Source organism: Heloderma suspectum, chromosome 5, assembly GCF_057233095.1.
Source record: "Heloderma suspectum isolate Gila_16-S chromosome 5, 16-S_ref, whole genome shotgun sequence".
Taxonomy (NCBI): domain Eukaryota; kingdom Metazoa; phylum Chordata; class Lepidosauria; order Squamata; family Helodermatidae; genus Heloderma; species Heloderma suspectum.
The window spans coordinates 141,143,826-141,168,977 of record NC_139462.1 but is presented as its reverse complement, the minus strand read 5'-3'; the positions used below and the strand labels follow the sequence as shown (position 1 = coordinate 141,168,977).

General features: G+C 42.0%; 1 protein-coding gene and 1 long non-coding RNA gene across 5 annotated transcripts in view; one reads left to right on the top strand and one right to left on the bottom strand.

Annotated features, from left to right (window-relative positions):
• Window positions 1-25,152, top strand: part of LOC146344583 (uncharacterized) — a 111,193-nt gene that overhangs the window by 14,147 nt on the left and 71,894 nt on the right. The gene's annotated exons all lie outside the window — the stretch shown is intronic.
• COBL (cordon-bleu WH2 repeat protein) overlaps window positions 5,117-25,152 on the bottom strand; it is a 209,363-nt gene continuing 189,327 nt past the window's right edge. For 2 of the 4 annotated variants that reach the window (XM_084857680.1, XM_084857683.1), the window contains 5 exons: window positions 17,211-17,317; window positions 13,939-15,953; window positions 13,126-13,245; window positions 8,996-9,244; window positions 5,117-6,545 (listed from right to left, as the gene is read on the bottom strand). In XM_084857680.1, coding sequence (XP_084713806.1) covers window positions 6,528-6,545; window positions 8,996-9,244; window positions 13,126-13,245; window positions 13,939-15,953; window positions 17,211-17,317 — 2,509 coding nt within the window. In that variant the 3' untranslated portion in view covers window positions 5,117-6,527. Of the gene's footprint in view, window positions 6,546-8,923; window positions 9,245-13,125; window positions 13,246-13,938; window positions 15,954-17,210; window positions 17,318-25,152 lie in introns of those variants that run through there. The other 2 variants (XM_084857681.1, XM_084857684.1) reach the window with 1 other exon arrangement.

Sequence of the window (25,152 nt, the reverse complement as noted above, 5' to 3'; positions counted from 1 at the left end):
AACTCAGTGGCACGGAGCACTTTTTATCAGCTTAGGCTGGTATACCAACTACGCCCTTATCTGGACAGAGATAGCCTAGCTACAGTTATCCATGCTCTGATAACTTCTCATCTGGATTACTGCAATGCGTTATACGTGGGGCTGCCTTTGAAAACGGTCCGGAAACTTCAGCTGGTCCAAAATAGGGCAGCAAGATTGTTAACAGGGACTGGCCTGCGAGCTCATATTATGCCAGTACTTTTCCAGCTGCGCTGGCTGCCAGTCCATTTCCGGGCCCGATTCAAAGTGCTGATGTTAACATTGAAAGCCCTTAACGGCTTGGGGCCAGGTTATCTGAAGGATCGCCTCCTCCCATATGTGCCTGCCCGGACCTTAAGATCATCAGCAGCAGCCCTTCTCCGTGAGTCCCTGCCAAAGGAAGTGAGGCGGGTGGCTACTAGGTGGAGGGCTTTTTCTGCTGTGGCACCCCGGCTCTGGAATGAGCTCCCTAGTGAGGTTCGCCTGGCGCCTACGTTGTATTCCTTTTGGCGCCAGGTGAAGACCTTTTTATTTTCCCAGGCATTTTAGCATTTTAGCTTTATAAATTTTTATCTTTGCTGTTTTAAATCTGTATTTTAAACTCCTGCACTGCTGCTACGTTTTATTGTGGTTGTATTGTTACATTGTGGTTTTAATGTTCTGTATATTTTGTTTTATTGTGTGTTGCTTGGATTTAATTTTTGTGAACTGCCCAGAGAGCTTCGGCTATTGGGCGGTATAGAAATAAATAAATAAATAAATTTACCACTAGGCAGACTGGTCTGGGGGGGAGGGCAGGGAAATTCCTCCACTTGGAGGATTTACTGCAGGAGTTGGATCCTCCCTCCCAATCTAAAGGGAGAAATTATCCCACAGGATTAATGGCCTCTGCTCAAGATGCTGGGGAGAACTGACTTGCACGGTTCATGATGAACAATGTAAGACTGGCTTCTTAAATGGGAAGGATGTAACAGCAAATAGGCATACCAACGGCTCTGTATCCTTGTTGTTGTTTATTCACTCAGTCGCTTCCGACTCTTCATGACTTCATAGACCAGCCCACGCCAGAGCTTCCTGTCAGCCATCGCCACCCCCAGCTCCCCCAAGGTCGAGTCCGTCGCCTCCAGAATATCATCCATCCATCTTGCCCTTAGTCGGCCCCTCTTCCTTTTGCCTTCCACTTCCCCTAGCATCAGCATCTTTTCCAGGGTATCCTGTCTTCTCATGATGTGGCCAAAGTACTTCAGTTTTGCCTTTATGTATCCTAATATCAAGAAATATCTTAATATCTATGTATCCTAATATCAAGAAAATCTTAAACCAGATTGCTGGTATATAAGGGACACTGTCTTACATGCGCCAACCCCCCACCCCATGCTTAAACCCCCAGGGCAGATTCCTTTGCTAGACCTTGACTGTGGAAAAGTCTGTGTGGAAAGGCTTGTCAGAAAAATGCTGGTGACCATTCAAGAATGAGGATGTTATTTTTAGGTTGCAAGCTTTAGTTGGTTTAATTGCTGGAAGAATGAATGAAAGCTTTATTCGATTAATTGGTGTGGGCCAATTTTAACTTAGTAGTACTGTGATGCAAGGGCACACTTCATTTTGGAAGCTGTTATGGATGTGGTAACAGGGAATGCAAAAGGAAATAATAAAGATGGCTCCTTAAGATGTCAGTTACGTTACATGTCTGTCAACACCTGAAAAGGGCACATACTGAAGTATTAGCAATATGCACATTTATTCAATGGATTGATTAGAAGACAGGTGATTGATTTATTCCAAGAGAAGCTTCCGCCTCCCCAAATGCAGGCACAAGGGGCGCAATCCAGATTGGAACGGTAGCAACGGGTTAAAGCCCCATGCACCAGGTTCCTAATCCACCTGCACAAGCATTTTTTTTTTTTAAGGCATTAACACAGTTGCTAAATGTGTGAATGGTGCTGTGCCTAGCTTGGCGCTTAAGACTGTGTAACTTCCAGCCTCCCCACTTCCATTGTTCAATCAATCTTGAGTCTTCCGTAAATGCTCTAGAACAGGGATGGGCAACACATGGACCTCCAAATGTTTTGGCCTACAACTCCCATCATTCCTCACCACTGGCTCCACTGTCTAAACATGCAAAGAATTGTGCCCTAATTCGATTTCCCCTTCACTTGCAAGGACAATGGAAAATCTATTTGCAGTATCCTGTTTTGACTGGCTTTTCTCAAACATTACTTTTTGACTGCTTAGATGACTGTGACTGCCCACATGGGTGGACATTTTTGCTCTATCAGCAACTTTCAGTTTTAAAACAGGAAATGGTTCTGCTGAGCCTCTTTCCTTTGACCAATTTCTTCTTCTGACCCTTGGATAAGCCAATTGGCTAATCAGCCAATAAGCCAATTTGGGCAGCTGATTAGCCAGTTGGCTAATCAGTTGCCCAAATTAGTAAATTGAATGACTATAAGACATTTGAATTTGAATATATTTCCTTCTGTTTTGTAAGGCATATATAATGACATGTTGACTTTTTGGCTATATACTTCCTACTTTGCTTTATATTTTGATTCATATTTTACCAATTATTTAACCCTTTTGTACTTATATTAAACATTGTATCTTCTATTTCTGTTTTTATGAGTCAGCAACTAGTTTTATGTAACTGTAAAGGCTTGGCTGCTTTGTATCTATTTTGGTTACTGCTGCTCTTGCTGTAGCTTTATTGTTCAGTTTATTCATTTAGGTATTATTATTGGGATGAGAAAATCACAAATAGATTCATTAGCAATGCCTCTTCATTTGGGATCACCTTTTTCTCCATAAGAGGCTGCCCTGGTCTCTATGTTCTGAGGGGGAGCGCTTGCTGACCATATTGCAACCTGAGGTTTATTGAGCTGTGGTGCAGAGCAGGGCCTTCTCAATTGTGGCACCGACTAAGTGGAACCATCTCTGAGATCAGGCGAGCTCCTACTGTGGAGTGCTTCTGCTGATAACTAATGAGACTTGATGGCCCAGGTGTTTCCCTGACCTTTAGTATTGTCAGCTACCCCTGGTTGTTTTAATGAATTTTATTGTTTTTTATCATTCTTTATTGTTTAATGATTGGTTTTATTATATTCTATCGTGATTTTATCTTGTAAACCACTTTGAGATGTTTGTTTTTAAAAAGGAAAAGCAGAAAATTCTCTGAAATAAATAAAAAATACAGTGAGCTTGATTGTAGTGCTTATTTAGGGAAAGCAATTTGACTTAATTTTCCATATAGGTTTTCGGGGGTGAAATCATGAGCAGGCCTGAGCAGGGTCCTGCTCACTGGACTGTCCCCTGAAATTCCAAGTGCATTTTGCTTAGATTCCTTTTCTCAGCAAGTAGTAGTTAACCCTCTGTTGGGTCTAGCTTACCAACTGTGTGGATGTCAGACCGCTGCCCCCAGCACAAATAAATCATTATTTTAATAGCATTTGCATAAAACACAGTGTTGCAAGCCTTTCTGTATTAGGTGGGATTTATAACTGTGCTAAGATTTAAGGACTTATTTCAGTGCGGAAGTGGCTGGCAAGATTGACTCATCAGCAGTTTCTTACTTAATTGCTCTTTGATCCTTCAGCCTCGAACGTATTTGCACTTTTAATTTAGCATCTCTTGGTAACACTCGCAAAATACAGCTAAAGTAGCAGCAGAGGCTTAGAGCACAAACCAGGAGCATTGACTCAATCCTGAACGCAGGCCTGGTGTCAGCCCACCACACGGTTGGGGGCAAATGCTGAGGTCCCACATTCACTGCAGCTGATGCTGGCATCTCTCCTTTTTTTTTTTTTTTTAAGTATCTAGGGCTGGGCACTGAGATGTGCGTGGGCCAGGCGGCTGCAGCTGTCTCCATCTCCAGTACCCCTAATTCCTCTGAGCTCTGCTCCCTTCTGAGATGCTATATCATGACACAGAGGCAATGTGAGAAAATGAAGATGATGGCAACTGCAGTTTGGTGCTTCGCTTTTCACTCACACACCAAGGTAACACACCGAGGTAGTACAGGGCGGCTAGAGACACTGTCCCTTTCAGCACTGCCTGTCCCCATACTCCTGCCACCTGTTCCTGCCATGTGGTGTTCCAGGGTCACCAGGGTGGTGCTTTGGGGGGGGCATGTCCCCCCCCCCCAACCTGACGTTGGGCCAGCGTACACATAAAACACGTTGCTTTTGTCTTTGTTTCTCAGGAAGTGAGGGGTAGTGCTGGATGAAAAGTAAAGTATCCATATGGCATCCCATGTGCCTGGCTTCACATGTAAACTGTGTACAATGTTCCCATGCCAGTGTGATGCCTGTCTGGTCCACAAATCCTTAGTGCACTAACACTGCATGACAAATCCAGGTAACCTGGTTTAAACCAGGTGCCAGGTTTGTAAAATGCTATATACTTTTTATTACTCACCCAGCGTTACTTTTAAGCCAGGCCTCACTAGTTCCACACATTTTGTAATCCAAAACTGCCACCAAGAGTATGAAGGGTGTGTACGACAGCATGATGGAAGCCCAAATTCATTAATGCAGCTTGATTGGTTGTTTAACACAGGTGCTGATTGTTAATCTTTGTTCCCCTTGGACGCTTGTTTCTGGTCTGTTCCCGATTGGTTCTGGCTCAAGTTTATAAGCAGCACTGCTGCATGCTCTCACTTGTGATTCAGGCTGATGATTTATGCTGAAACGATTCACATTTTTTAAATGTTTATATTAAAAAAAATCCTTTAGAAATTTATAAACTGGATGCATGACAGCTGGTTGTTAACTGTGGTTGGGGTGTCATTGCCTGCGTATTGGTTTAGTCCAAATATGGTTTACAAGTATAACATAAGGACACAATGATGTCTTGTTTTGTTAGTGCTATCTTGGGATTCATGTGAACGTATCACTTTTTAAAAGCACTGCATTCCTATCAAGCATTTATGTAATTGAAAGGAGGGCTTTGAAAAGTCACCCCGGTCAAACAGGTTTTTCATCATTATGAAAACTTGCAAAATCTTTTTACCAGGTATGACAGTGGGATAACGAACACACCATAAGCAGTGTTGCCTCCAACATCTCTTGCCAGTCTCATTCATACAACAGTGAGGCAAAGATGACATCTAAATCTTGCATTTATTTGTGGCACTAAATTAAATTAGTATTTTACAGCATATAATATACAGTCACTGGGTTGTAGATGGCTAATAGTACAATTTAAGAGGTTAGCAATATTACATAGTACCTTTAAAAATCTTAGTACTAAAGCATCATTACTTTGGACTGTGTCCAGTGCATAATGATTAAACCAAATATATGTATGAAGATGCAGTTTAATAATCCTTCACCAACATACAGCATAAATGTGAAAAACCAAGATTATCATAATTCTTTGTTAATCTTTAACAAAATATTTCCAAAATATGTACATCATCTATGAAAGTAGCTTAGATTTTAAAAAAGAAGAAAAGATAATGCCATTTAAACATGCTCAGGGCTTGACCCATGAGAACTGGGTCCATTCCTAATATGTCGGATGAACATGAGCCCAGTGGAAGAGGCTGGAATTGTGACCCACTAGCAGCAGTTTTGAAAACAAATTGTAACTAGCAGTCATAGGAAGCAGTAAAAAGAGCACTTTTAGTTATACTTTGGACTTGTGGCACAACCAAATGGAAAACTGTCTTGTGTGAGCTCCATTGAAAAGAATGGGAGCTTTGCAAGAGCACTATTGTGTTCTGCTGCTCCCATTCATTTCAACAGGGTTTGTTTGCAAGACACGTTCATGGTAGACTGTGCCCTAAGCATGCAGACTACCATCACTTCTCTTTGTGAGTTCAGCACATCTGTAGATATTAACATTTTGTAGTTGTACCCCCTAGACTAGCTTGTCAAATGGATCCTCTCTCTCTTTCTCTGGATCTCTAGTGATTACTTGCGTAGTTGCAATGTTACAGATAATAAAACTTGTTAGACTATAAAAAGTGGTGACTTCAGCATATGGCAATTTAGGCCATTAAGTTTTTTTCCCCTTGCTATTAATTTTTATTGCTCTATATAGTCTGCACTTTGGGGTTTTAATTGCTTTTGCATTTAGAAAGAAAAAGTAAGAGTCAACTAAACCATTCAGAACAGCTCCATATTTTAAACTGCTTATGAATAAAAGAATGTTGTGCTTCAGATACACAGCAAAAAGTGCTTGATTTTTCCCATAAACACATTTAACTATTAATGCAGGACTATAAAGTGTTCATAAGCTTATTAACCGGCCAGTAAGGATAGTTTTATTGGCAGAGTTTAACTATTTGGAGGTAGGCAACCCCCAAATCCTTGGCAAAGAAGCTGTGTAGCAACCTGTGAACCAATTAAAAAATAAAGAGGAGCACACAGACAATACAACTTTGACTGGCCTGTAAACACAGGGGAAAATATATACTACTTGGAATTTTTTTGTTATGAGTGTCCATTCCAGACGATAAAGATGTGTGTGAAATTACATAAGAAATGATAACCGGAGCCATCTAGTGTTCAAACAAGCAGAGCAACCTGAAATAAAACAAAATGTATTATAATAATTGATATTTTCAGCCTCAAAAATCCAGACATTATTAATTCAACTTATCTTTATATGTGTTTTTAAAAATGAGATCCTTTTATATGTACAAATTGACAAAAAGTCTTCTAAAAAATTTGCATGAAAGATATACTTCCTTTTGAAGCAAGGTTTAATATGGCCAGCTTTAGAAACATACAACTTTACATACACTTGATTGTATTTTTCCGTACCTTGGCTAAAACATTGACCAGCAGTGTAACAAAAGTATTTAATTAGGGAGTACCCAGCTATGAAAGGCTCCAGGCCTTCTCCCCAACTCAATGGAAGTTTCTCTCCCTTCAGGGTATCCATGTCCTACCACAACTGCTGCCTAGTCCCTCTTTCCACTGTTCAACAGACTCTTCCTCCATCTGGGTCCTAAAAGTATAGGGATTTCATTACTGAAATAAATAAATACAATTTCTCATGGGTGAGGATCAACCTTCTGAAAGGATAGAACAGAAATTTTCCCCTGCTGTATTTGTTACATTCTTCAAGGCAAAATTTTGTGGACTCCATATCTGACCTTAACAGCTGAGGTAAAATGTACAAAAGGGACTATGACAATCAGGAAAACTACTTCTCTGTTGACAGTGTTATCTCTCTGTGGCCTTTGACACTGTGGTTTTTACAGCATTTTTTATAGTGATATGCTGGGCTCCCAAAACTACGGGTTTCTTCTTTAGTGAGTAATGATTTTCTGTGCTTTGTGCTTCCTTATAAAATGACTTGAAAGCTGTATCATTTGATTTTATGACTTTTGTGGGTTTGTTTTTCTTTTAAACGGAAAGCAGATAAGGTTACATAATATTTAACTACTTGTGTTTAAAAAGTGAGGTGGGAAAATTCCATCTGTGTTTGCAAGCGCACACAAGATCACGTTAAGATATACTCTTAATTCCCTGGGAAATTCTAGAACAGCTTCATTAGTATCAGAAAAATAAACTATTTCCATGGGTTTCACTAGCATTATTCTGAAACAACTTTACTGAATCCTTTGAATTCCTTTCTTATATATTGTGCTACACATCCAAATAGGGGACTTCTTGCATTGAGCCAGGCCAACCGATTGAAGCAGCCTAGTACAGTCAGTACTCAGTGGCAGCAGATCTCAAACCTGACTTCTCCAGGATCTCGGGCAGAAGTTTCCTCAAACCTGAGATCAGTGGAGGCTGGTGGTTCCAATGGCAATGGGGCAGTGAATTCGCTCTGGGTTTCAGTCAGACTCTGAAGGAGCTATATGCAAGTGCTCTGCACCTGGGATAGCTCCTTTGGAGTTCTGACTGAAACCCGGAGCAGATTCATTGCCCCATTGACATTGGAGCTACCAGCCTCCACTGCCAGAGATGCTTGGAGTCTGGTCTGAAGCCCCTTACATGCAAGCCCACACTCTACCACTGAAGGATAATACACTCCCATAGTTACTTAGTGTGTACAAGAGGCCAATCTTCTCTAGAGATTTAAATGGACCCCATGTAGATGAGAAAGAGGGCAGCTTCAAATGTTACTCCTCCCATATGAAAGCACTCTGCAGGAGGATATATTTGTACTGGTCTTCCTACAATCAAGCCAATTGTGTGGAATATATTCAGGCCAGAAGCTGGAAGAGAGATATTGCATGAGGCTGGGCTCCCATGCTGAGCCCAATGAAGTAATTTAATCCTAGAAGGCATGCCTCCACCCTTGGTCTTTCAATGCTCTCCACATGGGAGGGGTAGTAATTGAATTGGTCCTGAGATTTGGTCCACAGAAAAGTGAACAAAATCAGGATGCTCAAAGTCTCATCTCATATCAGTTATATGTAATTTGTAACAGCTGCTTCTGACTAATGTGAAAATATGGAAGCCTAATATTATTGTACCATAAGACAGATCACTTTATGCTCCAGTTCCATTTTCTTTAGAGGTTTTCTGTGGAGTCACACTGAATTGAATGACAAATACTTACAAAAAATTAACAGGCCATTCAGCTTATTGCCCCACAGCTAATCTTAAAACTAATCCTGAGGCAAGGTTATCTTTGTCTTGTGGGAGTTTAAGAATTATTTTCTTTCCACTCCCTCTTGTGCTTCCTCCCATTCCTGATTCCCTATCTTGGGTTGGATCCAATGCTGCCATTCCTCTGACAGAAGCAGTTCCATCAGGAGAACTGGGGGGGGGGCAGTTCCTCTCCTATAGCCCCCTGTGCACCCTCAAGATCTGGTCGAGTGCTGAGAAACCCTTCAGAGCAGATTTTCTGGTGGTACGGCGGGCTGCAAGTGGGGAGGGGACAGAAGGTCCAATCACAGTAGGGGACTTCCACTAATGCAATGTTGGATCTAATGCCTTGCACCCTATCACCTGGCCCCAACCCATACTTCCTCCTAATTTCATAGCATCCTTCTCATAAAAAAAATATTTACCTTTCTTAAACGTGCTGCCCCACTGCCTGAGCGGATCGCTTCCATTAGGGCCTGCCTTGCATCCCCTGGGTTGTCTGTTATTCTATTTGTAAAGGATCTAGGAGTTTTCATTATCAACTGAGCAGGAGCTGATGGCAAAGGAGGGGGTGGCGGATTACACTGCTGCTCTATTGTAGAGGTTGCTCTGTTTTGCAAGGCTCCTTCTGCATTTTGGAAACTCCGCAGCTCTTCAGAAGCAGATGAGGAGATCTACCAATGAGAAAATTGGGAGTGATGGAGGGAGGTAAAAGTAATAATGGAACAATGGTTATTAGATACTGGGTGCATATTTCAATCTCTCTCCCCCACCCCCTCTGAACAATTGTGCTTGTTCCACTGAAGTAAAACTTCTAGCAGATTTTGTTTGTTTATTAATTCTGAACATCTGTTCTGGCTCTCTCACATCACTCAAAAGGACTGGTGACCAGGATCAAGGATGTGGCCTTGAAGCACCCTCAGAAATTCAACCTTTATTTACTGGAACTCTGGCATCCTGGAATTGTTTTTGGCACATAGGGCAAAAATGCTGTCAGTTCGCCACTCTATTATGTTGAAAACAACCACAACTGTTTTCAAATTAACATGATGCATTAGGTGACCTCATCTTCCCTGGAACAAGCTCCATCACAAACTGATAAAAGTGATGGTAACTCTAAATCTGTGCCATTGAATTTAGCTTGATTTGTTTTAAAATCTCAAGAAAAATGTATCATTTTAATCCCATTTGAAAAGAAGTAACAAGAATAAGCAAATCAACAAGGCACTCTTCCAAGACAATTAGCCCTTTATTAGCACACATACTTCTGCATTTCACTTTCAAAATGTCAAGGAAATCTAAATATATTAAATATCCACACACTTCATAGAGCATCTCTACACCAGCCTAAAATCCGGCATTTCAAACAGGGCTTTTTGCTTCTGTTTTAAACACAGGATCATGACGCACTCCCTTTACATGCACTTCCTTCCCCCTCTTTTCCTCCTTATCTGAGTTTTCCATGTTTCACTATACAGCCACTAGATGGTGCTGTGATCTAGCACCTCTTACTGCAGCTTTTCCTTTTTCACAAGGGAACTGAAGCGGAACTCAAGTGTGGCAATTTGATAGCTCATTATCTCCGATCTTTTAAAAAATGGAATAAAGGTCATTTAGTGTGGGAGACGCCCTGGGGGTTAACAACGTCATCTAAAGGCCCACAAACATCCGTGAGTAACCAAACTCAATAGCAGGATAAAAACTCTGTGTGAAGAAGCCCATAGAGTAGGAAACCAAGGTCAGTGAGTCATCATATAATCCCCCAAAGAGCAAGAGAACCATGAAGCTTTGCAAAATCAGCATTAGGTTGATTGCAGTGTTCGCCTGAGCCTCACAGTATGGTCTCTGCAGGCCTGCATCACACATGGGGGCAATTGTGGCACCAGTGAGGTAGGCATGGCATGCATAGTGGCAGCAGCGATGCCATATGGTTCTCAGTTACAAAGGAATGATTTCTCATGCTCTTGCTTTGCTTGCTGAAGCAACGGTACAGCAAGGATTGGTACATACGTGCCCTAAGAACATGTATATTAAGTACTATGGGCTACTTCACATTCGATTTTTTAGGGTCTAGGTTGCAAATGTGTATCACACAGGTACGCTTAGTGATGATTGGCTGCTGCTATCCATTGAATGTATATTCAGCAGCAACCTCAGGTTTTCCTCTCTACAATGCATGAAAAGGCCCTTAATGACACAGAATATTAGCTAAAAGGAAAACAAGGGGTGTGTTTCTGTAAAGCACTATAAAAAAGGACTGCTTGTTTTTCAAAGAGAAAAGCTTCCCCAATGCTTATGACATAATTGGAAGCTAACATTTAGGATATAAGAGCAAGCAAGTCATTAGCATCACTTCTTCGCAGCAGCATTCTTCAATCTGACTGACAGAACCACAAGGAAGGCAGGAGTACCTTCCTGTCGGCCTATAATTATCAGGTGCCATAGATCCAGGAATCCTACTCCTTGTACCACTGAGCTAGCAGGCCATATACAGGAACGGTTGAACTAGAGATAATGTGACTCTAGGGTACCAATGGTAAATTACTGTCTCATCGCAGTTGTAGTTGTTTGTCAAATCTCTTATCTCAGCAGACTTGTCAGAATATAGGAAGCCAGCTTTTACCAGAGCCCTATCTACATGGGACTTTTACTCCAGTTCTACTCCACCCCCAAATCAATAGTGTCAGATAACGCATGCTGCTCTCTGTAGCTAGACCAGCGTTTAAAAAAAAAAACAAAAAAAAAAAACAGTTTTTTTTCAAACTCATTTTGTGCCGAATTTTCCTGTCACAGCACCTTCAGTGCTGTTCGGGAGTCCATGTGACCTCAGCTGGCTTCAGTGCAGGCTGGTGGAAGCAGCACTAATTGGCAGAAGGGAAAGTAGCGTGGGGCAGGGGCATGGGGAGAGAAGAGGGGTAAATATGTCTACCTGCAAGTAACTCATTGTCTTCAGTCCCACTTTTCTAGCCCTGCTGTTTTAAAACTGTGCAGCTATGCAGGAGCACAGCTGAGAAACAGTGACTCAGTCGCTGCCTCTCACTTTAAATAGTTACTAGGCTTGGGAGTTGGGGGGGAAGCCAGCCCTGCTGTTTTGAAACTGTGTAGCTATGAAGGAGCACGGCTGAGAAATGGTGGATGCCTGTTGATTCGAAGCTGCGCAGCTAAGAAAGGGTGATTGTCAGGGCAGATGATTTGCATGAACATGTACTCAGACGCACTTCATTGAGCCTGTGTTTGTTGGGGGGGGGCCTGTTGACTGGGCAATTAATATACATCACAGACAACATGCTAGTCACTCTCCCTTCTCGCTGGCTCCGTGCCCTCTGCTCTCAGCGCCTCTTGCACTCCTACTCATTCTGCTCAGTCTCTGGCCTGCAGTGGCTGCCTGCTTGCCTGCCCGCCTCATAAATTTGTGTGTGTATGTATGTGGGGCTTGTCATGAACGTGTACTTGTAAGCAAGTCCTCCATTGCACTTCGTTGAACATGCGAGGGAGGGGGAGCAAGCCTCCACTCATTGGATGCCCCACACCTAGCAATGCTGACATTCATTTCTATTTGTGGCAGGACTCATCCACCCCATTCCAACTAATGTGGCTTCAGTTCCCATGTACGCTGCAAAAGCAGAGGAATACAGCACTGTGTGTACTGTGGAAAGAACTAATTCGATTCTTTGAAAATGTGGATTTTGCCCAAATTGCTTCACAAAGCATTTCCATTTAGATGGGCCCCAGGTCAAACTATTTGTCCATCTAGCCCATTGTTATCAACTCTGATCCTACTCTCCAGGATCTCAGGTAGAGGTCTTTTATATGCTCTACCACTGAGTTATGGTCCCTTTGCCAAACAGATTTTAGATAAAAACTTCAGATAAAAACATTGCACTTGTTTACAAGCCCTAAACAACTCAGGACCAGGACACTTAAGAAATTCCCCGACCCCTTACCTACCAGTTTGGTTGCTGCACTCATTAGGAGACATCCTCGTGGTGGTGCCCAGGATTTCGGAGGTCTAGTCCATGATAGCTCAGAATAAGGTCTTTAATACTCTCTGGGCCTCCCTACCACTACAAATTAGAAAGGTGCCAACCCTTATGGGTTTTCGGTGCCTACTAAAAACATACCTTTTCAAACAAGCATACCCAGGAAGGTAATCTTGTCCTCTGTATACAGTAATAATATACCGTATTTAATAATGATCTTAAACCGTATTGTTTTGTCTGTTGCTTAGAAATTTCTTTTGATGCAAGTGATTCATAAATATTGTTAAATACATAAATAAATAACAAAATGTTAAGCAAATAAATGTGTATTAACTTAAAATGTGTTAATCTTCAGTCGCAAGTAGTATAAGTCCAGTAGAGTCAGTGAGTGTAGAATTGGATCTATTTTGCTAACAATTTATGTGACATTAAACACCTTGCCTGTGTTGGCTTAATTTTTGCTTAGGGCTTTCTAACTAGAGCATAGCTTCATTTACATCATTTCAAGGCCACAGATATAATGCAGTGCAATAGATCAACAAGCTACTGAAAGGATGCTAATGTTTTGTCCTTACTTTTCTCAGCTTTGAGGTTCCACTATGACCTCTAATGGCAGCCAGAAGGGCAGAGCGCTCATTCTCTGGTTCTGTAAACAATGGCTTCTTCTGAGTTCCATTTATTGTGCTGGGTGAAATCTAGCATATGACAAAATAAGACACAACTTTTTACTTAAAGTTTGGAAACTTGGGTAATTTGAGTATCAGAAAGATCACTCCGTTGGAAGGTGGCTTATCTGATCTAGGCCTTTACCTGACCTGAATATACTGAAAATTAAATGTTATTTGTGTATAAGAGTTGGCTGGCCCTGTGAAGTATTGATCACATTATTAATCAGAGATGAAGAAATCAGGCTTGCCATATATATTCTGGAACCAAAGGCAGTGCCAGTTAAGGTATTCTGTTATTATGTTTGATTAGATCTCTTCCATGCATTGCATGATTATACATTATTACTTCTACAAGAACAGAATTAATCTTATATGCTAATTATTATTAGCTCTTGCTCACTGCAGTAAATAGCTACACATCTTTTGGTACTTTAAAGATGTGAAGCTGTTATTGCTGTTGCATAACACACAGTATGTGCAGAACTTACAATAACTTGGTGCAGCATCTTGATATTATACATGTTTTCAAATGTGATGTGTGCAGCAGCTCACTGGAAACAACAGCTGTCATGAAACAGGATGATGTCTGCTAAAGTGAAAAGGTAGCGTCTGCCATTTTAAGCAGTCTAAGAGCTGTTTTTGATGTTACAGGAAGTTCATGCATCCAGCTGGTGGGGCTTCCTGTAACATCCAAAGCTGCTTTGTGCCAAGTTATTTTACCTTTCGAAGGTTTTCTCTTCCTCCTGCAGTCTGAATGGCTTCCATTAAAGCACTGTGTAGTGATGTATCTTTTGGAAGTGGCTTCTGGATGACTGGTTTAAACTTCTTTTTTGGCCCAAAAACATTGTAGATGTTGTCATATTTAATATCAAACTCTGGTTCATTCCTTGTAGGTGCATTGCCAAGTTTTTCATCTTTTTCTGAAACTACATGGTTAACTGTAAGTGTACCATTTAATTCCGATCCACTGTTAATAGGATGCCCCCTAGTTGACTTCACAAAGGAGCTGAAAGTGATGGAGGATGAATGAGCATTAGATGATCTAAGAAGGGAGGGCGGGTTTGCCTGATCAACCTGCTCCCTCATTTGATTCAATACAGAAGGCATTTCTCTAACTATTATATTTTGTATTAAGCTGCAACCAGGCTCCCCTCTTATGATGCCACAATCTTTAGAAGATACTGTGGTAAATGGCTCCCTGTAGCAATTAGTAGGTTTGGTCTGATTCTGTGATTTGATATTGGCAGTGTTATTTGTCAGCCCAGAATAAGCACCAAGTGGTAGTGTATTTGATACATTTTTACTGCAACTGAAGATATTTGAGTAAGATTCTTTTGTTTTTGTGGGCTGTGTTTCTGATGTGCAGTATTTGGCCATAACAATACATCTTTTAGGAATTGGTTCTGTTTTTACCCCTTTTCCATTACTCATCTCTTCTCCACTGTCATACCTTTCTTGGCTGGTTTTAAACTGGGATGGATCAATGCATTTTGCAATGGCGGAGGCTACATAATGGCTTGATGTTCTTCTTTGGGGCTTCTGAAATGGGAGCTCCACCTTATCTGTGTTGACCACTGGAACTGCTAGTGCTTTCACTGAAGACTGTGGGACATGAACAGGTGGCTTTGCTTTTCCAGTCCCAACATTATTTTCAACTGAACTGGAACCAACTAGTGGTGATGTTGCAACTTTCAGACTTGTAAGGCAGTCAGGCTTAGTTTTGGATATTTTACTGGGGGGGTTGGAATTGATGATGACCACTGGCTTAGTAGAACAGCCTACTGGGGACTCCTCCAATTGTTTTTCCATAGAATTTGATCTCCAGTATGCTTTTGCTCTCTCAATGAGAGTTTTCTCTGTTTCACTTGAAGTCATATTTACTGTGACATTTCTATTATCACCAACATTTGGAGTCACCAGATTGCCTAACTCATCTATTTTAATGGCACCAGTGGAGAGGGATGCATCTCTGTCAAAATATTTTAATTCAGGTTTGGGAGGAACAACTTTAAAGGTTGTCAGGCCAATTTTAGGTTCATAGTTTGTAATTCCATTGTGAACACGAGGACACCATAGAGATGGTGATGGGACATGTTCCTTCTCATCACGGGCTTTTGCTGATGCATGCCTGAGTTCCAATTCAGTTTTAATTTTGCTTGGAAGCCCTTCCTTGGTATTCACCTCATTCAATGGCCTTACTTTCTCCTTTGCTCCATTAACTTCATTCATAAGCTTGATGTTAGAAACAATCACCTTGGCACTGGATTTTTCAGAATCAACCCCATTTTTGGAGACTACTTCCTGGGCTGCATCCTTCTTGTTCTTTATTTCATATGAGGATGTGTGTGTCTCAAACTCACATTTCTGCTCTTCTTCAGTTTGGTGCCTAAACTCTTCTTTAGGTGACTGCTGTTGTAATAAGCTCTTGGATTCACCATCTACATATTCCTTATTGAAAGATACAGTATTATTGTTTTCATTGGTCAGCTTCCCTAGGCTAATGGGATGAACTGGAATATCTTCATTACCATCTGTCTTGGAAAACAAAGGTTTTTCTTTCTCTCTATCAGAGTGGATTGTGATATCATCTTCTAGAACTTCATCTATGATTGTCACTGGCACAGGAAGTGAAACATCTTGGGCAGCCTCATCGTTTTGTGGAAGAAGGCTGGATGTACCATTCATCTCACTAGATACAGATCTGCTTTCAGAATCATCATATGGACCTTCCATCGCTGTAAAAAAAAATCAATAAATCTTTCAACAACTATGTACCATGATACTGCAATGTATCCCAAAATATTATCATGATCAAGAGCGTCCCAAGGGATTCTAAAGGGCATTTAACACTTTCTTGGAACAGCAGCCCTCTTTATTGAAAACTACCTTTTAAACGTTCGTTGCAAAAGCTCTTTGCCATGCAGAATAGGAGACCAGTGATAGAAAGAAAAAATCAACAGCTCCATTGGGTGCATTGAGTTGGATATACCATTCTCTGTTTGTAGCCATAATTTCTTAATCTACTGGTTTAACTTACACTTTCTCCAAGATGTCTTTTGCTTACTCTGCATTGTGCCCAGATAAACTGAGCAACTGCCATATCTGGCCAACCATGAAAATGGTATAGGATAATGTGTCATCTACAAAGTTCACTTCCAAATACTTAGAGAACATAGCCCTTAAGAAAGCAAATTGTACATATTACATGTTTGCACATGCTGTTTTCCCATGTATCAAGAATAATACAATTCATGGTATTAATCCCTGGACTGGAAGATATAAGATGTGAACAAGCCCTGAGATAGAATTGCCAGAGGTTATGAGAGGAACATGCATTTGCCTGCAACACAGAATACTGAATATACTCTAGTATCTAAATAGGTGGATTTCTGTGAAATGATGCTATAGCTTTCTCTCTCCAGTCCTGTTTAGGGTTTTCAGATTTTTATTTGCAATGCACAGAAAAAGCAAGCAGGAACCGTATGCTCTCTCAATCAAAGCTGTAGGTAGCAGTCTTCTACTGCAATAAAAAACCCATAGGGCTAAATTTCTTCACTACACAGGTCTACTGAAGATATGCTAAGAGACAATTAAGCTATCCATTGCTACTGAATTTCTTCTGTCAGGGGACAGATAGTCAATATCCTTCCAATGTAATGACCAGAGTAAGTAGCGGTATCAAGAAATCAATTTGCTTGTTCCAATTTGCTTGTACCAATTCTCACTGTGCTCTCATGGTATTTACAGTGGAAGCATAGTAACAGACTGGTGTCCCAAACAAGTTAGCCCTGGCAATGGAAGCTGGATGGTCTCATGAAGTATAATGTTAGATGGTGCTACTAGGATAGGGTTTGGGTTATGGTATTTTTGCTACGTCCTTTGAGTCTCCAGTTTTGGCTGCTGTTTACCTGCCTAATTGATGGACTGTCATCACTTGCCTCTTTCCTTTATTCTTTTTGCGCCACAGATGTGCATGTTCACCTTAAACCTACCTGCTAGATCTTCATCCAACGCATCCAGGGTCTGTTGCACCTCAGCTGCAATGAACACATCTGCATTCTCAAACTTAGCTTCCATCATTTTGTCATCATCCCTACTCCTAAAAAAAAATGGGAAAAGGTACCATTTTGTATTGGTACTGCTGAACCAAATTCAACCCCCATCAATTCCAGCCCAAGTGAACAGATACTGCACTTTATCCCCCCTTTTTTTCAAGCAAGGGCCAGTTCAGATGGCAGACCCCACTCAATTGCACTGGGAGTGCATATCATTAATTGTTGGGTTTGTGGCTGAGCTAAGCATACTTTCACAACCATTTGCATGAAGCAGTGCCCTTGTGTGTGTTCTGTAAACACTGCCACTGCAGTTTCTATCATGGTAGTAGCTCTAGAAAGTGCCATCACCATTACCCGTGCACCATGGGCACAGGCTACCCTGGCTTTTACCAGACTTTGGATATGCAATGGGGTAATCACTTCAGACCACATTGTGGTCTTCAGTCACACTCAGGCCAGGACAATAAAGGCAACGATGGGGAGATTGAATGGCTGGCTAAGGGACTCCAGAGCCCCACAAAGGCACAGGATTCAGATCAAAAATACAATTTAGAATGGAGAGCCCTAGAGCACGGTCTCTCCTTGGATCCCAATGACTCAGAGGAAAATAGCAAACATAAAGAGAGGCAAGGGAACTTTGGGGTAGGAGGCAAGGAAAAGAAGCTAGCTAGATAAGTATGGAGTTGAGATTGATTGAAGACTCTAAAACACCTCAACCCAATGCCCTAGACCACTATCTTGTCCACTTAAAAACCCAATGAGATTAAACTCCATGACCTTAACAGCCCTGTGGCCTCACTGTGAGGCATGGTTGCCTTGTATGTCAAAGAAGGTAGGCCATAGAGATCTACAGCCACATGAATGCAGCTGCACATGCAAACGGAGGTCTCCTTCCTGTACTCCTTATGACAAGCAACTGGGCTTCCAGTGCATGTCAGTGACCCCACTGAGATGGATGCATTCAGAATGCAGCAATGGCACTTCACGAGGGGTGAAGCTCTATCTGGGTATACAAGGCAATGGCTCTATCAGGGCATACAATGTGATGCAAGCAAGGAGAAAGGAACTTTGGCCCTGGAAACATGGGTTAGACACTGGAGAAGAAGAGTGCTAAAAATGGATCATGGGGAATGGAAGCCAAGCAAACCCCGGGTGAATCTTGGATCTGAGTGACCGAGTATTTGCCCATGTTGGCTCCCATGATAAAAACGCACGCTAGGTGGCTGAACTCAAGGGCAGTTATAGACTACCGGTTGAGCGCACAAAGGGGCAATGACTTCGGGCAGACTCAGGGTGGGGTTGAACAAATTGTACAATAGTGTGGCTCTGGGGACAAATAGGAGCCTTCCTTTGGACTCAGGTGTATGGCTGAGTTAGAGCTGGCTGATTAAGCATTACAAAAGTCCTGCTGCTGAGACACAATTCAGTGGGGGTTTCTAGAACAAAGGGTACCATGGTGGTGTTTTAAACCTGTTGATCTATCTTGAGGTGAGGTTGCTTCAACCATATTTCCTGCCAAGGCTTTAGACTGGCTAATTTATTTTATCATCATGGGTTGCCTGACTGGGATGGTGAACAGGTAGTCAGGAAGGCATCTGAATGTATTTGGAGTTCCTGCATACTGCATGAACTTCTATTACAATGCAGGTGGGTAGCCAAACATACTACCATCAAGATTCTCTTGCTCCTAACTGCCATGAGACTCTTGCCCGTGCAGCTCTTCCTAAAACAAAAGACTTCTTTGGCATATTAGACAAGGCACTAGAGTGATGCCAACCCAAATGCAAAATCTAAACTTCACATGTACAAAAGCCATCATGGCTAAACTTCTCAGTAACACTGCTCAGAAATAAACCTTTACAGTGTATGGAGGAAGAGTTCCTAGGTTAAAGCTGGCATCTGTGCTCAGAAGAAGGTGGTGACTCAATGAATATCAGAGCCTTCCTCAAGTTCATTAATTTGCAACAAACCCAGCAATGTTAGCGCAAAGGACATAGCAATTGAGTCTGGGTACATCCTATGGGTGGTTGTGGTGGTTTAGGGCATCAGTAAGCTTGAGGCATTACCATCAACTAGAATATAACACTCATGCCTATAAGATTCCCAACAATGAAATATACATATTGTCAGTATGCTTCAAAAGTCATGGTATTTCCCTATCCTCAAAGGACTTTAAAAAGAACAATGCTGGTTATGACGGTGATTTTTAGGAAATTAGGGCAGTGGGCCTCTGTAGCTAGAGTTTTAGAAGATCCTGGTGGAGGCTCTGTATATACAGATTCCATATGTGGTACTGCACAGAGACCACAAACATGATCAGGAATTTTCTTCCCCTCTCCCCAGCTAAATCCATGTTCTTTTGCATAATCTGTGTCCCACTCCTCCCTCTCATTTTCTCTCCCTTCCTCTTGCAGAAAAAGAAATAATAATTAAGAAATATTACTTTTCCCACGGACAAGTCTTTTGGAGCTCCACAAGAACACTGCTAGTAATAATTTATAACTAGAGGTAGCAACAGAAATTTGTATTTTGGTCTCACATTTAACTTTTAGGAAAGTGCCATTTGTACCCACCTTTCTTATTAATTTTTGCATTCATGCTACCCTTGGCTCTTTTGCAGTTTCTAGCACTAGAGCCTCAACACACCTGGAGACAGAAAGACTGAGTAGAATACAGCTCCAATATGATACCAAAATACCTTTAAAGCAGGGGTGAAGAACCTTTATCATCCCAAGTGCTGGGACGTCAGGGTCTGTATGCCAGCAGTAGCTGGGGCCACTGCCCAAAGTGGGCAGACCCACTCCTGGCACACACACTCACACCCCATTCACAGGCAAACATCTCATTCACACAGACAGACAGACATGCACACAGAAGGGAGAGAGGCCAGGAGTGCCTCCCAACTGAGCTGCAGTCTTGAGGACACTGCAGCTCAGCTGGGAGCCAGCTTCGCTCCACACTCACCTTTCCTGGTTGGGAAAGGTGAAGGTGGGGTAAAGCAGACTGAGCCAGTGGCTCAAACGTTGCTGCTTGAGCCAACAGCTTGGTCAGGAGCTGCGTTTGCTCCACCCTTGCGTTTCCCAACCAGGAAAGGCAAGGGTGGAGCAAAACAGACTGAACCTGTGGCTTGAGGATCACACCTTCAGCCACCAGCTCATCTGGGAGCCAACTTGCCCTCGCCATTCCTGGCACTCCTTGAGCTGCTGGTTTGGACAGAAGCCAGCTTTGCTCTGCCCTCGCCTTTCCCAGCCAGGATAGGTGAGGCGGAGCAAAGCGGATGAAGCCAACAGCTCACAGAATGATCCTTGAGCCCATGGCTCAGTCGGGAGCCATTTTCTCTCTGCCCTTGCCTTCCCCAGCTAGGGTCCTTGAGCCTCCTTGAGGCTGTGGCGTAGTTGGGAACTGCCCCTTTGATCCCTCTTTCTTCTCTGAGGGGGTGGGGCTTCAGGGAGTGGCTTCTGCTTTTACAGACTAGACAGAGAGGCCTGGTGGGCTGAATTTGGCCCATAGGCCAGAGGTTCCCCATTCATGACTTTCAGGTTTTTTTTTACACAAGCATATTTAGCAGTAGCACAGTTTAAAAACCACACACAGCACAACACTTTCTTTCCAGGGCCTTTCCTTTCTCTTCTGAAAAAAGAACCTTGCCTCTATAGATCTTTTGTTGTTGTTGTCAGGCCTGCTTTGGCTTGAATTCAAGCAAAACACAAGGCCTTTTTCTGATAGCGTCTTACAGGCCAGATAACTATTGCCAGTGGCCCTTTCTCACACACTCTTTTTGACACAGGAAAGAACATGATAAACTCTGGACCTTTTGTCTCTAGAATACAAGGTGTTGAAATTACACCACCTGGGAATGTCTTAAAGGAAGAGATGGATTAGCAGAAGTTCATACAACAGTGTATAACACTTGAGAACAGCAAAGACCCAGAAACGCTAAATTACTGACTGTTGCATTTTGTCAAACTGAGGTCACAGCGTATGATTGCCCCATTGCAGCCACTTAATCGGCTGCAGACAAAAGTGAAGGTTAAAGTAGCACTTTGTCAAATCTGCTCCATGGAAGCAGGGCCTTTATGAGAGAGCTCGTGTCCAAATGTATTAGGTATTTAAAAAATAATGGATTCGAAATACTTGAAATAAGTCCACTAATAGGACATGAAGGAAAATCATTATGAGTGCTCATGCAAAGTGGTAATTAAGAGCATGATCTGTGGCTAGGCCATACATAGTTCACCTCAGCTAAGAACTCAAAAGGGTGGCCTAAGGCAAGTCCCTATCAAACTCAGCCCTGTCTTCACAATGTGTAACATGGTTATAATAATACTGGCCTTCTTTACAGGGTTGCTATATGGACTACCGAGATATAAGTGAAAAGCACTATTTAAATACTAACTTATTATTAGAGGCCATTGGCTACCAAAAGTAATATGCTCTTCACAAAAAATACAACAGAACCACCGGGTGTGGGACTAATTCTTTGGTTAAAGCAATATAAAATATATGGGTTTGACAATAAATCAGACTGTGAACATTTGTTCCAGCACAGCCACAACTTGAAGGTAGCCTTGCTGATGAATGCACCATTATGAGTAATTGCAGCCTTCCACTCCCCACCCCAAGTATTGTGAAGAGAAATTCTGGTAACCTCAGTCAGAGGAAGCTACTTAAAGGAAACAGGGACTGAAGTCTAAAATGACAATTTATTTTGCATTATTAGTAATCACTCTCTATGAAACATTAAAACCTGGTTCAGATGTCAGGCTCTCTGATAGCCAAGCAATAGTTTCACTATCGAAAGTGCCTCTTGGGTTCATGCATTTTCCCATTCTTCCTTCCTTCTCAGGCTTGTGCACTACTTCCAATGGACTAACACAATCTTCTCCCTCCCTCTTCCCTGGTTTATGATATCTACCACTTACCATGATGTCTGAACTGGTAGAGCCATTGTTACCAATAACCACCGTTTGCTCTCAGATGAGAAATGGACACTGGAATCCAATCCTGGTTTCAATTTCCATTTTCAAACCTGAGTTCAATCTCTGATTTGAGAGCAAACTATGGTTAATGATAACTATCATTGTGCTTTTTCAGAAGTCATGGGAAATCATAGTTATCACTAATCAAAAAGTGAGAGGGGAACCCCTGTGGGCAGGAGGAGGGGGGTGCGGGAGAAGCATGTGAGCCCATGATTCATTATAGAACACCAAACCATGGCTCAGTGATCAGAGAACATGACTTCTAAAAATGGCCTAGATATTCTTCTAATGTAAAAGCCCCAAGATACTTTCTTTTCTAAGTAGTATTATACTGCTTGTAAATTGGGAGCACTTTATTGTGCAAGGCAGGGGTGGGCAACAAATGGCCTCCATGTCACCCTTGCTGCCCCACAGTGCAGCCGCATTGCCCTCTGCCACACTACCAATAACGAAAATATAGCGGGGAGGGGTGTAGTGGTTGTCCACCAAATTCTGTCGGCAAGCCACTACAGAGGCTTAGAACTGACAAATTCAGCAGAGAACAGGCAGCCCGCAACATGTCTGGGCAAGGGAGTTGGCCCCCCGACCGCCTGAAGTTGCCCACCCCTGGCTTAGGGGAAAAGGGCAGTCTTAGGCTTTTCACCCCTGCTTTCCTCCACCTTTGTTGTGTAGTTTCAGACTGGATAATAATATTTTCTTATTCAGGTCCACTTTACCCTTCCAAGGTATACCACAATTACCCCTATTTTACAGGTGTTGGGTAACTGACTCCAGAAGTCTGTCTGACACACCCATAGCTAATCTGGTGTTTCAGTCCAGCCATCCAACTCCCTCTCCTGGCATCAGCCCCTAGTTCTCCCACATGTGTAGGAGTGTTGCTTCTATGAATATTACAGGACATAATGAGGTCTGTTGAAAGCAACGTATACTTTGTGTAACAGCTGAATTCAACTTCTGCACAAATTGTACCTTTTGACAAAGGTAAACAATTCAGTGATGTGTAGGTGCCTGGTATATTAAGACAGCAGTTCCTGTTCCACTTCAAATGTCTGCTCGTCATCGGTGCTCTTATCATTTATTTCATAAATGATATAAGCGGGGACACATTGTAATTGAACAAGAAAACAAAGTGCAGCAGTTATATTCACCATTTCTTACACTTCCAGAAAACTTTGTACTGAAGGCAAATGATGACTATTATCTAACAGTCCCAAGTGACGTGCACTTTCCAGTACATCAAGAGAACAGTTTGGCTCTGTTGCAGATTAGATCACAGGATTGTAGCACAGTAGAAGTTTCTGAGTCTAACTTATTTTGTGCCTCAGGAAAAAAAAAAGAATGAGTAATGCTTTTGTGTGAGCTGCAAGCTGAAACAGAGAAAAGCTAGCTCTTTTTGGTATAAAAATATTTACGCGTCCATCTGGGTCAGACCAAAGGGCCATCTAGTCCCGCATCCTTTTCCCAACAGTGGCCAGCCAGAGGCTTCTGGGAAGCCCAGAAACTAGGTTTGAAGGCAACAGCCCCTCCTCTTGTTTTACGTCCCCAGCATCTGGTAATCAGAGGTATATTGTCCCTGAATATGGAGGTTCCATGAACTATCCTAGTTAACTTTAAGAATAGTGAACTTCTATTAATTCAGTGTGCAATTCCCCAGAGCAGCCTGCCCATTAGATATGTGGGGTCAAGCTCTGCAAAGAGAAAGACAATGGAGTGACATCAGAGGACATAACCTCTTACTCATAATAGAAAATGGGCCAAGAGCAGCCACAGGGGATCACCAGAGGTAAAGTATGTCAGATTGATCTGCTACACTTTTGCGAAGATGTTTTTGTTTTTTTTCCTGAAAGGGGAAATGCAGCTGATATGATCCACAAGAACCTATGCATAATACCCGATTTATCATCATTCACTATGATACACACTGGAAAAGATAAGCATCCAGGAAAATATTGCAAAGAGGTAAGGAAGTAATTAAAGGAAGAAATATTAAAGTTGTGCAAGATTTTCAAGAGGGAGAGAAACGACCAGTGAAAGTTTCCAGGGCTACTTGGGCATTTTATAATCTAATTATTTTTTAATATTTAGTGGTTGTGGTATAGGCATTTGGATGAAATTTTCCAAGGCCACTACACTGGAAGACATTCTTAATATGGAAAAGTATTGGCGATTTGAGATAATGAGTAGAGGATCCTGTCTTAGTACAGGGAGATGGAATACAAGACTTTGGGCATACTTTCACCTCCCGAGTTTGCTATTAGAGGGAGTGATATTTATTACTTTTTAAGTCACGAGAGAGAGAGAGAGAGAGAGAGAGAAAGAGAGAGAGTGCAGGTGCACTGCAGGTTAACTACTGGCCAACCAATACACCAAAGAACCTGTTTTTAACACAGCAAGTGATGAAAAGGAACATCAGATGGGAAAAATGGGGGCATGGGAGGACAAAAATTGCATATGTGAGGGATCACTGAGATGGAAGAGCTCACTGCAGTTAATGCAATATTTAAATATCTCTGTGAAATTTTAATTATTTGTTTTTCTTATGTTCTTGCTTTTGGTGTTATTGTTTGCAGGTCCCCTCCTTTTTTGTTTTGTTATAATTGCAAAAAAAATTTTTTTAAAGCAGGCAAGCTACAAAGCTGCATGTAGAATATAATTTTGATTGTTGTTTATAGTACTGTGTAACTCAGAGATGTCAGCTATTATGACAATCCCATTGGGCACTATCCAAACATTTGGATTGTGAACCTAGAGACTATCTAAACCCCAGGTGAGCAACCCATGGTCCATGGGCCACATGTGGCCCTCAGCTGCTCCCCATGTGGCTTGACACAACACTGGCCTGCCCACCCACTTTCCCCCACAGCTGAGCTGATCAGGAATCAGCTGGACAGCAGGGAAAA